Source organism: Candoia aspera, chromosome 3, assembly GCF_035149785.1.
Source record: "Candoia aspera isolate rCanAsp1 chromosome 3, rCanAsp1.hap2, whole genome shotgun sequence".
In the NCBI taxonomy this organism is placed as follows: Eukaryota; Metazoa; Chordata; class Lepidosauria; order Squamata; family Boidae; genus Candoia; species Candoia aspera.
The window spans coordinates 57,813,486-57,826,851 of NC_086155.1; the positions used below are offsets into that span (position 1 = coordinate 57,813,486).

At 41.8% G+C, this 13,366-nt stretch overlaps 1 protein-coding gene across 1 annotated transcript; it reads right to left on the reverse strand.

Annotated features, from left to right (window-relative positions):
* Window positions 1-4,472: 4,472 nt before the first annotated feature.
* LOC134493348 (selenoprotein Pb-like) lies at window positions 4,473-11,883 on the reverse strand. Its single transcript, XM_063297815.1, is given in 6 exon segments — window positions 4,473-6,808; window positions 6,811-6,868; window positions 8,039-8,177; window positions 8,506-8,718; window positions 9,579-9,819; window positions 11,519-11,883. Coding segments are annotated over 5 exon segments (789 nt in total). The 5' UTR covers window positions 9,800-9,819; window positions 11,519-11,883; the 3' UTR covers window positions 4,473-6,650.
* Window positions 11,884-13,366: the final 1,483 nt, after the last annotated feature.

Genomic DNA, 13,366 nt, shown 5'->3' on the forward strand with positions numbered 1-13,366 from the left:
GTGCTTCCTATATTCTGTTCTATTGGTATCTCTACTCTATTACTATGACAGTTATGACTATTACTAAGACTACCATATTCTATACTATTATATTCAATATACTATACTCTATTACTATTGCCTGTTCTCTGTTACCTATTACTTTATTACAATTACATGTATACTATGCTCTATACTATTACTGGTATATGCATCAGTATTTTTTTCTTAAGCCTGTTCTGTCTCCTCTCTCTGAGATTTCTTCTTTTTCTGTTAATGGCCAGCACGTAGAGCTCTTGCACCTTTTTTACATTGTGCTTTGTCTTGCTGGGCCTCTATACTTCTTCTCCTCTCTTGTGGACCATCCATTTCTTCTGAAGGAAAAATGCCTTGGCTGCTGTACTCTGTTTGCTGGTGGCTGCAGTGCTCCAAAACACTTGTCTCCTCCCACACCTGGGTCAAGGTTGCAGCTTTACTGGCAACTCTGCTCTGCTAACGCTGGGGGAAAGGCTCAAATGAGAGGGAAAGAAGGTAGCACAGGGGCCTGCAATTTTGTTCCAACTGCCTGCTCATCCACAATTGGGATCTTTTCTGCTCCGTGATGCCCGTTGGTTGCAATGTGCCAGCAATAATATATTGGTGATTATGATTATTGCAGCCCCTCTTTGAAGTTGTTGCCATTCAAAGGTTTTGCTGCAGTGTTTGTTTTCAAGAGTGTCTGAAATTTTCTAATTTTCTCACTATTTCATCTTGCTCAGAATTTGTCAATTGCCTCCAAAGCTGCTTCTGTACTCCTTCTCTGTGTAATTATCTGTGGGGATTTATCCGAATTGCTCTTTGTGGACATTGAGTTCTCAAAGTTACTTGTAATAGGCATTTTGTTCTTATAGCTTGAAGAAAAGCCTTCAGCTCAAGGAGGCAATTGAAAAAGAGAGCACATTTTGTCATTGTGAAACATATGGAGCAGTGATATTTGAAAAGAACCTAAAAACAGTTTCATTTTTAGCAGCATGCCAGGTATTGTGGGGTACTTAAATGTCAACAAAACTCTCTTACATCCTTTTTCACTAGATAACCATTCAGCTGCCAGTAGGCCAATCAAATGATGTTGATGGTGGAGGAGTTGGCTTAGAGACAAAACAATGATTCTTTACCCCAAATGCCTTGTGACTGACCCCAGTAGGGGCAATACATAGAGAGACCCAGTTAGTTTGAAGGGTCTGGTTGTTCTTTATTGCCTTTATTATTTATTGTCTCTCTCCATCACCCAGGAATAAAGATTCCTTCTGTGTTTTATCCTCTGTCCTGTTAAATTTACAGCTGGGAATAGAATTAGAGTGATTCTCCCAGCTGCATGCAGGCTGCTATCTCTTAATGTCACTGTTCTGTGTTTTCTGAAGCATTGTTAATTTATCTAGATGTTTCTGAGTAGATGTTTCAAAAGCCTTTTCCAAGGAATCCGTACCATTGTTTATTGTGTTAAGTAGTCAGATATAGAAAGTATTATCTGTAATGTCAAAAGAATTGCCTAGATATAAAGTCAAAGGTATTCTTGTTTGTAAAATTCTCACCCTGTCCCTTCTTTACAAAAGTTGGAGTTGTTTGGTGGTGGTGGTGGTGGGTGGATGGAGTGTAGCCTCAAGGGGACAAACTGTTATAAAGCCATGCTGGTAATCTGATTCTTCCAGAAAGGAGGAAGAGAGATCTAGCAATTGTTGCCTGATCTCCTTTGGAAATCCCTTTCCAAAATTGGTTTGGCATCTAAGTAGAGCTTGTTCTATTATTACTAATTCTACTTACTGGTTCTTCTTCTTTGGGTGTTAGGTAGCTGGCAATTTCTGGTTGTTCTGAGGATAAATACTTCTCCACCCTTATTGCATCTGCAGAATGCTGCCCAACAGCCCTGTTTAAAATTACTCAATCCCTTTTTGGAAAGGTGGGCGCAGTGACCCACCTACAGGGCCATGCAGAGGAGTTTCGGAGCATCTGCAAGACAAAATCGCTTGGATCCACTCTGCGTTAGACTCCAAGCATGACACATGGTCTGTGGAGATACCAAAGGAGCGTACTTACCATGTTATCTGGGAACTGTTTGGTCCTGTTGGACCCGAGGAAGTGGACAGGATCCTCAGGACAGTAAATGCCACCACTTGTCATCTAGACCCATGTCCCTCTTGGATGGTGAAGGCAGCTCAGGAGGTGACATGTGGCTGGGTCCAGGGGATGGTCAATACATCCTTGAGGGAGGGGGTGTTCCCATCTGCCTTTAAGGAGGCGCTGGTACAACCCCTCCTCAAGAAACCATCGCTGGACCCTACTGTACAAGTCTCCCACCTCCCCTTTTTGGGGAAGGTGGTTGAGAAAGTGGTGGCATTACAGCTCCAGAGGGTTCTGGTGGAAATGGATTATCTAGACCCCTTTCAGTCAGGTTTCAGGCCCGGATATGGGATGGAAACAGCATTGGTCGCACTTATGGATGATCTTTGGCGGGAGCAGGATGGGGGTAGTGCATCCATCCTTGCTCTTCTTGACCTTTCAGCAGCTTTCGATACCATCAACCATGGTATCCTTTTGGGTCGGCTCAGGGAGTTGGGAGTGGGCAATGTGGTTCTGCGCTGGTTCACCTCCTTCCTCCAGGGCCGGTCCCAATCGGTGGTGATAGGGAGTGAGAGATCTGACCCTTGACCCCTCCTTTGTGGGATGCCGCAGGGTTCGGTTCTCTCTCCTCTCCTATTTAACATGTACATGAAACCGCTGGGTGAGATCATCCGTCACCATGGGATGAGGTAGCTGATGATACTCAATTGTATATCTCTATCCCGGGTGAAGTAAGTGATGCTGTGACCACCCTCTCTGAGTGGGGGCTGTGGGGGTCTGGATGGGGAACAACAGGCTTCGGCTGAACCCTGGTAAGATGGAGTGGCTGTGGGTTAAGGGCTCTGCTGTATCTGGGACTTTGTCATCTTTGGTTCTGGATGGGGTTACACTGCCCCAGACAGACCCGGTGTGTAACTTGGGGCTCCTCGTGGACTCACGGCTCCTGCTGAAAGAGCAGGTGGCAGCTGTGGGCAGAAGGGCCTTTGCACAGCTGCATGTTGTGCACCAGTTACACCCTTTCCTGGATCGGGAGGCCCTTTGGACAGTCACTCATGCCCTTGTTATCTCCCATACAGACTATTGCAATGCGCTCTACATGGGGCTACCCTTGAAGAGTATCTGGAAGCTTCAGCTGGTCCAGAATGCAGCCGCGCGGGCTATTTTTGGTGCCCCTAGAAGGGCGCATATAACACTTTTGCTTCACGAGCTGCACTGGATACCAGTTTGCTTCTGGGTCCAATTCAAGGTGTTGATTATCACCTTTAAAGCCCTACATGGCATGGGACCAGGTTACCTGAGGGACCGCCTCTTCCCCGCTTCATCAGGCTGTCCCACCCGGTCATGCAGAGAGGGCATGCTGCGGACCCCGTCTGCAAGAAAATTCCATCTGGCGGGGTCCAGGAGACAGGCCTTCTCTGCAGTGGCGCCCGCCCTTTGGAACATCTTGCCCCTGGCAGTGAGATTAGCCCCATCGCTCCTAGGCTTCCAGAGGGAATTGAAGACCTGGCTCTGCCATCGGGCTTGGGGCAGGGAGGAGAATAATCATACTTGGGGTTGGCTAGTGCCTTGAAGTGCCCCCCCTACACAAGGACTGAATGAAACCAAAATCGGGATTTTATTATATTTGGTAGTTTTTAAATTGTTTTAGTCTATATTTTATAATGAAATTTTATTGTATAGTTATTATTTTATGCTGTAAACCGCCCAGAGTCCCTCCATTCAGAGGAGATGGGCGGTGACAAATTTGATAAATTAAATAAATAAAAAAATATAGTAAAAAAAAAAAGCCAAAACTAAACAGCAGGTTCTTCTGAGTGGACTGCTGTTATAGGGAAAAGAAGAGGATAGTTAAAGGATAGGGTAAAGGTTTCCCTTGACATGAAGTCCAGTCGTGTCTGACTCTAGGGGGCGGTGCTCATATCCGTTTCAAAGCCGAAGAGCCAGCGTTTGTCCGTAGACACTTCCGTGGTCATGTGGCCGGCATGACTAAACAGAACGCCGTTACCTGCCCGCCGAAGCGGTACCTATTAATCTACTCACATTGGCATGTTTTCGAACTGCTACGTTGGCTTGAGCAAATATTTTACAACCACGTTAACCACACTCAGCTTGAGCAAATATTTTACAACCACGTTAACCACACTCAGATAATTCAGGATGTTTGTGCAGTTTGCTGTAAAGGCAAACAAGACATAAAGTGCAAAAGATCCAGAGTGGAAGAATATCAGAAGAGTTGGATAGGAGCTCAAGGCCAGGGATAGTTTTTAAATTTGCTATCCTAAGCAAAAATTAATGCACGAGAGTCATATTTGTGTGTACGTGTTTTAAATAAAAGACTTTGCTTTAGTTTGTAACGCTTCTGATCCATGAAGATAACTGCAAATGAAGACTTCAAATGCATATCAGATAATTTATTTCCACCAGAATACAGTATTATTTGTACTCAGTATATGATGCATCCATTTTCATTACTTTTGCCATTATTATGTCAAGAATTAACTTTCTCCACCAGCTCATCTCATAATGTGCTGCCACTTACTCAAGCTTCACCCCAAACCTTGTCTGACTACATACAGTGAGATATACATAGAAGCAAGTAACATTTCTGTAAATCCAGTTAATTCCATTTTATTCTCTCCATTCTAGCAAACCTTTTCCTTCCAGAAGTACCACAAAAAAGACAATCCTCCCATTTGCCATTCAGGTCCATGGATATTAGTGTGCCAAATTAAGGGCGCCAGACCCAATCAGCTCCCTCTATTTCCATTCCCCTCACTTAGTCTGTCACCCTTCCTCAAATACTAGTTCTGATCCTCATCCCATCTTTCCATTTTGATTAACTACTTTTCTGAACAGTTTCAGACTGCAGTGACTGCAATATTTAGTTTACACTACATACTTCATTGAGTGCAGAAAAGCAGGAAATGTAAAGGCGGGGGATCCAAACTGACTTCCCAGCAGCAGAAGACTAAGTGTGTATGGAAATAAGCAATTGTTAAGAGAGACATCTGATGGCTCTAAAACATATGGGCAGGTAAGCACTGACCCCCTATTTTCACTTTTGCAGCCTGCCTGATAGCCCCTCAGGCCAGAGGCAAGCTACCAGCACAGAAATTCAAAGCAGCGTCTTCTCTCAGGCATGGACATGAGAATCAGCAAATTTCCTCAACCCATCCTTCTTTGCTAAAAAAAATCAGGAGGAGTCTGGTAGCACCTTTTCTAACAAAATGTATTAAAAGGCATCAGCTTTCAGGAGCTGCAGCTCATCTCCTCAGATGCCATCCTTCTGATTCTTTGCCACTCTAGACTAGCAGGGCTGTCCTCCCACAACATCCTTCTTTGCTAGGTATACAATTTGGGACCTACTGGTCAACAAGGGAGAACTGCTAGGAGGTTGGGAGGAGATAAAAATTCTACAAGGAGTTGAAAAAATCCATGAAAGCAGGAAAGAGGACTTTAGCTTCAGGATTCAAGATCTCCTAAAGAATTAGGTAAGAACCTGAGCTAGGAATATTTTGAAATTTTTATTTTTATTTTCAAGACTAATTTATTGTTTCTGATTATTATTGTTTCTATATAACTCAGTCATTGTGTTTCATGCAGATTAGCATCCCTTTACATCAAAGTTGCTTCTATACTAGTAGCATATCTATCAACTTGTGGTCAGTCAGAACTTTATTATTTCCTGTATATTTTTCTGTTAGAATTTCCTTATGAGACTCTGTTTGCAATTTTAGCAGCTCTATATTTTTATCTCCTCTACCACTGAATGTTTTGCATGTGCCTATTTAAAGTTAAAAAGAATTTTTTACACTTCTCATTAAAAAAAAAAGATTCTATTCATACTCTGTGTGGCTGATCTACTTCCTCACCAAAAGAAAGAGGAAGAGGAGCTGGTCACCCTAGTGACATGTCTCAAAAGCACAGGGCCAGGAGGTGGTTATTGAATGTATTTCCTCAACATCATTTTATTTTTCCTTTAATTTGCTAGCATGGGAGCATTCTTTCTCAAACACACTGAGGCTAGTTGGAAAGTCAGGAGATGAGACATTCCCTAAAACAGAGTTTTTCAACTTCAACTACTTTAAAATATGTGGACTTCCAACTCCCAGAATTCCACAGCCTGTGCTGGCTGGGAAATTCTGGAAGCTGAAGTCCACACATCTTAAAGTTGCTAAGGTAGAGAAACTGCCCAAGAAGGTAGGTGGTAGCTGTGAGAAATACCAACCGGCACTCCCAAGAAGTGGTCTTCAGAGAGACAAGGTCTGAAACTCTAGCCTTTCAACTTATGGGCTCAGTCCTGCCATTACACCACTCAAGTCCAAGTTAACTGTTGGCTTATACAACATGCTAAGTCACAATGAAGCAAAACATATTATAGTTTAGCATGATGTCTGACCCTCTGAGAATAATTTGGCATATTCTGTTCTCTTACTCTCCATAAACACAGTACCATTCCCTTCTAAGATGTGTAAGTTTACTTCTTAGCTATTTTTTATACTGCTTGCTTAGTTTTTTAGTGTAAGATTTTGGGGTTCCCAACAGTTGAGAGTTTATTTCCATACTGTAAACTTTTAGTGAGATTCCCTTGTTTGGTGGTTCTCTGAATAGTTTTATGAATGGAGGGATAGCTGGGCTCTGTTAATTCCCCCATGATGGGAATGGTTCTGGACTATGAACTTAGGTGCCTCTTGATTTTTCTTTTCAGGCTGGTCTTTCAATACTTCCAGGTCTTCACTTTGTCTCTGGGAGCCTCAGTTGTCATCACAGGAGTACTTGCTGTGTTATTCACCTGTGAAATAGCAATGAGTTCTGATATATTTTAAGATGGACTCAGGATGAAGACAGACGGAACATTTTAAGGGTGAAGGAGAATGCATGTATATTCATCTGAAGTGGCCCACTTGCTGTGAATTTTGTATTCAGCTGATTGGTTGAACAAATGTGCAAACTGCTAAAGTGAACTAGCTTTGCAGAATGTGTTGCTAGTCATCGAGCAAATATAAATTCTTCTTCTGTTGACTCTTTCAAGGCAATGTTTCAAGTTTTAAAAAAATGGTTTTTAAAAAGTGAGATTGTTGTCACTAGGTGACAAGAAGATTGTTTTCCACTATAATAGATTTAAACATTTTGTTCAACTGTTTTATCTCTGCTTCGTAAAGCATGCCTTAGTTGGCTGGATTTCCATAACAAGCTAAGACACAAAGAGACCGCATTTTGGTTTGGCACAATTGAACTCAGCCATTATGGCAGGAGATGCAAGTACGGTTCCACCATATATGAAGCAGGAAGGAGGGGATTTTTTTTTTTTATCATGGACAATGAGTGTAAAATATCCTTGCATTTGATAGCAAATACTTAATAGACTTCCTTCTCCCCCAAAAATATTTTTGTTTTAGTTATATTTGCTTCCAATATTAGACAGAAAAAGATCAGGGGTACAGAGACATAAACTGCAGGTTGACATGTCCCTTTAGCCTTGACCATCCTTACTTACTCTTTGACCTGATTCATATCTCCTACTCAGCCATAATGAGTATTGGCATAACTTGTTGTGCAAATCAAGTCAACTGATGTTTATTCACCAGTCATGGTTAAGCAAGGTATAGCTTAACACAGTGTGTGAATTCAGCCAATATGTAACAGAGGCAGACCTGGACTTAAATAATTAAATCTTTACCCTTCATGTGTGTCTGATTCTGAGGTTATTCTTTCATATCCTTCAGCTCTGTCCCTATTACAATTAAAAATGCTTTGAAACACTCCAGTTTCGCTTCTTCTTGTATACTGCAAAGGAAAATATGAAATACCCCTCCCTTTTTACTGTCTCATTCCTACTATAAGAAGTATGCAATCAGAAATCTTGGAGAATTCTGAAGTAACAGAAAATTAAGCTGAGCAAATAAGAAATGTCCTACTTAAATGGGATAGTTGAAGAAGGAGAGAAGACTGAAATTCTTACCTCCTGGCTGTTGTCCAGATAATACCAGGAACAATTGCCACAGTAGTCTTTGCGGTGTGTGTAGCGCACAGCTGCCTCAACATATGGTAAGTGCAGAAAACTGTATGGCAACTGGATATGGAAAGCTAGCTTCCTGCACCTGCAGAGCCCGGATGCCATGGAAGAAACAGCGCAAGAAGTTTATTTCAGAACACTCTAGGGTCCATCCGTGTGTGAACAGAAATGATGTAACTTGACAGGCCTGGCATTTTTATCAGCGATAAAAATGCCATCATCCCTGTAGACAAGGAACATGCCTCATGCCTCTTGCCTTCTGCCCTCTATGCACTCTATAGATAGATTTTTGTTTTTAAGTTTGGGTTTAGTTCATTCCTTTCAGCCCCAACTGTAGAATCCAAGTGTTTTTATAATCATTTATATCTTTGCAAGTTCACTTGAATGGATTCTTCCCTGTCTCAGGTACCAACCTGTCATATATCAGAAAGTCATCCTTGTTGCCCTTTAGGATTTGCCAGACATCAGGTTCCAGGATTTGTTGCTGGTAAACTGGGATGCCTTTGGGAGTATGCCGTTTGAGTTCCCAATACATTGCCCAGGAGGAAGGGGTCTTTTCATTCACAATCATGAAACTGACATTGGCCACGCCATCACCAGACAATTTCTCTTGCAAGCTGCCAAGGCTGGTTGTGAAAAGATCAATAAGTAACATTTAGGAAAGGACATGCAGAGATGTAACTCCCAGCCCCCACCCATTACTGATGGTGGCAGTTCAGATGTGTTGGACTGCAACTCTCATCATTGGTTAGGGATTATGAGAGTTGAAAGCCAAGACATCTGGAGGCATTAGAAGACTGCTTTATATAATTTGGGATAAAATCCTGTAGAGCAAGAGACACCACTTTAGTTTATTGTCTCATTAGATGGCCTGTTACAGTTTTTTTCCCCCTAATTGTATGGCATAGCAGTTCAGTGTTCATGCTGCTTTTTCTTGCTGGGAAATCCTTGTGAGGTCCAGCAGCCAGATGTGTAGACTATTTAGCCATGACAAGTCACATTGCCTGGGGTGCACCACAAGGAGGCTAGTCTACAGTGCACCAAGTTGGGCTGAGAGAGAGTGACTGGCCCAAGGTCACCCAGCCAGTTTTCATGCCCAAGGCGGGACTAGAACTCGGCGGGACTAGAACTCACAGACTCCTGGTTTCTAGCCTAGAGCCTTAACCACTAGACCAACTGGCTCTCGCCTGTTATAGTGATTACAGCTGTATGTTTTTAGAGATGTCTGAAAACATATTATGCAGTACTGTAATTCATGGGTTAGACTATAGCCATTCCTCTTTGTATATTACATCTTACATATTACAGCCAAAGGCTCATTTTATATCTTACTGAACAGGAATTTATGGAGAATCAGTCCTTTCTACAGTTTAATTAGTGCTCCATTCAATTTTTTCTGCAGAAACCTCAATGCCAAAGATGTGATTTCTCTTTAGACTCTTTATAGCACTTGAAGGAAGCAATCTCCTCTATGGGCTGAACTCACCTGGCTGCTTGCTTGAGACAGAACTGTCAGCTAGCCTTCAGAAGAGCCACCACTGTCACCCGGCCTTCCATCCCAGCCATTGGGTCTATGCCATTTATTTTCCAGAGTGGGGCCAGTTGGCATATTCTGGTTTTGTTCTCAACCACAACTCCTTCCACCACTGTAATAGAAATCACCAGTCCCAACAGCAAGGCTTTTGTGGTCGGGGGCAAGTAGCCCATCCTGACTACCTCCCTTTAGCCTACAAGAAAAGAGAGCAGAGTTAAGGATCTTTCCCAGAAGATCATTCTCCATATCATATTTTGCACCACAGAAAATAAGCAAAGTTATCCCATTATCCAGTGGAGTTAAGTCCTTGGTAATATATTGAGGGTTGCAACCTAGATGTTTCAGAGAAAGATTCCAGACAAGTCTTCTACATCATCTACTATAGCTTCTATCACTTCACAGTCACCTAAACCCAGCTGTTCTGTGCATGAAACTATTCATGCACTGAATGTTTTGCAAATCCCTAGTACATGCATATAAACTCATCATGCTATTCCCTTTTGGGCACAGTGCAGAAAAGGAATAAGAAATAGTATGCAAAAAAAATTAAAGACACGAGATAACACAAAGAAAAGGAAATAAAGCTGTATCTAGTTTATACCACTATACTTTATGCACTATACCTGCTACACCTATAGAAGAAAGGGAAAGAGAGGGGTGAGGTGAGTGCTAAAAGAATGGGAACACAAAGGTGAGAAATACACTCAGGTGTTTGGTCATATAAAAAGAAAGAATGAGGACCGAAAAAATATGAAAGATTACATGGGTTGAAGGGAAGGGAAAGAAAATTGTGGTTGGCTGTAGCTAATATCAGCAAAAAACCTCTCTAAAGCAACAGATGTACAATAAACTTTCTTCATAAATTTCCCAGTGACATGCTGAAAATCACAAATCAGGTCTGCACATCCCTACCTGGCAAAAAGCAGCACTGCGCTTCCCAAATTTTGGTCATTTTCACATTTTCTCTTTCATCCATTTCAACTAGACCCTTTCAATCAGAATCAAGCTCCCTCCTTTGTTCCTTTTATCAGTTAAGCTTAGAAGTTACATTTCCATTGACGGAAATGGATACTCAGGACTCCAGGAAATAACTCTGGGGCTCTAAGCAATAGATGTGGAACTTGAGTCCCACATGTTTAGCTTAATAGAAGTCCTGATTTCATGGAAAAATTAAATTAGGATACATCACAAATCCCAGAAATATAACCAGTGTAAATTAAAAAAAAATAATGTCTGTCTTAATCCCAGAAAAGAGGCAACATAAGAAGAGAAAGTTCTTTAGCTAAACCAGAGTTCACCCTCTTACTTTGGAGAAATCAAATGACTTTCTTTGCCAGAAGTCTTGTAACACTATCAGCCAGACAGCTCTGGAGCATTATCTGCAGCCCTATTAGCAGCAGCAATGCTGACATACCCAGGAGCCGATTATAGGGTTTTCCCCACCCCACGTACCTGACACTATACAAGCTGTGTGCAATACCCACCATTGGCTTAGCATTCCCCCATTCCCTTCTATCATGCTCTTTTCTCTCTTCCCACACTCAGGAAAACAACCTGGTAATAATGCAGATGGGCAAGGCACCATGCTCGGAAAATACGGATGCAAAACACTATTATGCCTTCCCACTGCAGGATTCAAAACCTTTTACACTCTTTTCTATTATATTCAGTCTAATGGAAAGTGACGTGGTAGCAAAGTTGTGCCTCTCGGGAACAAGCCAAAATGTTGACTAGGAAACAATTGTGCTTTTTTACTCCTTCACTTACCTCCTTATAGCCCATATTCCTAGTGGTAAACTTTCTCAGTGAACCAATCCCAAACCCTTGATCATCTGCAGAAACTGAACTGAAATTCTCCTGCATATAGAATTCCAAACAAGATCATACTCTACCTTTTTCCTGGTGAATCGTGCTGTTGTTCTGCTCTGTCCACAGAGAAACCTGGGACTCTCCTAATGTTACTCTGTTGGGTCTAACCTCCCAACTCTGCACTAACCTCTGGTGTAGGTTAATTTTCATTCCAGATCTCTCCACCCAGAAAGGGTTGGGAGAAAGGAGATAGCTGGGGGAGGGGGGAGCCAGCCACACGCATGTCCCTGGAGATATTCAGAGCACCATGCTTTGTACTTACTACTGCCAGCCTCCCAGCTGTACTTGTTTTTCTCTCAGATTCATCACATACAGAAGCTGAAGAACTACCATGCACTGCCAGGCAGTGAAAGTAGGAAAATACTATAGTCTTCAAGGAAGTGGCAACTACTTCCTAATAACTTCCAGATATATGAAGAAATATACTAAGGCATGTTAACCAGCCTCACTATGAAGCAAAGGAGGCAGCTGTTACGAACTGCAGTCTCTGAAGAGGCAATTTCTCTGGAAGAACATTGTCAATTTGACATTTTATTCCAGGTTCAAGTATAAGAACAATCCTGCATGATGAAATACTAGGGTGCAAGTAAAGTATATCAGAAATTAAGTCTGTAGGACAGGAAAAATTCCTCTGCATTCCAAGTCCTTGTCTTCTCTGAAACATTCTGGGAGGCAGATGGAATACTGAATAATTCTAAAACAACTGCAGGATATAATTCCATCTATTTCTAATGATTAAGAATTAGTGTAGTTCCTTATGGAGCTGAAACAGCATCACCTAAGTACAAAGGAAATTCCAAGGTTTGCAGAAGTACTAAATCTTTAGACCGACTGTGTTCAATGGCTCTCGATACTGGCTGTCTGTTTATGGGGGAGAAATGGAAAACGAAGTGAGTTGGAAAATAGAATGGAGTATATAGAAGGGTATCTCAGGCTACACTTGGGGGGCAGGTCCCACATATGCCATTAATAGCCTCCCTGTGAAAATCAGGCTGGCTCCCTCTTTGTTGGGTTGCTACAAGCTCCTAAAGACTGAGCTGTTTGGAGAGACTTTTCCTGATTTGAGGTGTTGCCATCTTTTTTTCTTCCTATTCTTATAGTAGTGATGTGTTGTTATTTTTGTTTCTGGATATATATATATAGAGAGAGAGAGAGAGAGGGAAAGAGAGAGAGAGAATCTTTAGATAGATAGCCACTGAGAGTCATTTTTATTGCATTTGTATGCAAGTATATCTAATAAACAAACCAAAAAAGTAAAATCCCATGTGCTAAGGCCAACAGCAGCAGGGCCTATTGTCTTCATATCGTGCTTCAGAATTTTCCAGAAGCATCCAATCTGGCTACTGTGGGAAACAGATACTGAATACTTGCTTGGGCCATCTATGCTGGCACATTTGATGTCCATTCTCATAGTGAATTGAAGTGACTCTTCACTAGGCACTATTCCTACATTGAAAAGTCATTTCTTAATGCTCTGAGTCTAAAGCTAGATTCTTTGAAACACTCTAGGATTTGTTTTGCTTTGGCAGAACACACTGTGTGAACCCAGACACTATAGCCAGTAAACCATGATTTACGGTTTAGTGTGGTATGTGATCCCAGTCCAAAGGTGGCTAGTTGGTGCAGAAGAACATGCTGAATTGGCCTTGAAAGTCAGTTATTTTATTTCTAGGATATTATTCAACTGAAAAACAGTAACATACAAATGAAATTAAACAAAGCTAACATTGGTTGTGTTTGCATGACATGCTCCACCACAAACTTGGTTAGTGCATGCACAACACCATTTATATGGTCCATGTATAGCTCTTTAATATAGGTTTGAGACTTGAGTTCAAATCCCAAAGTATGCCATTTTGGATTATTTTAAC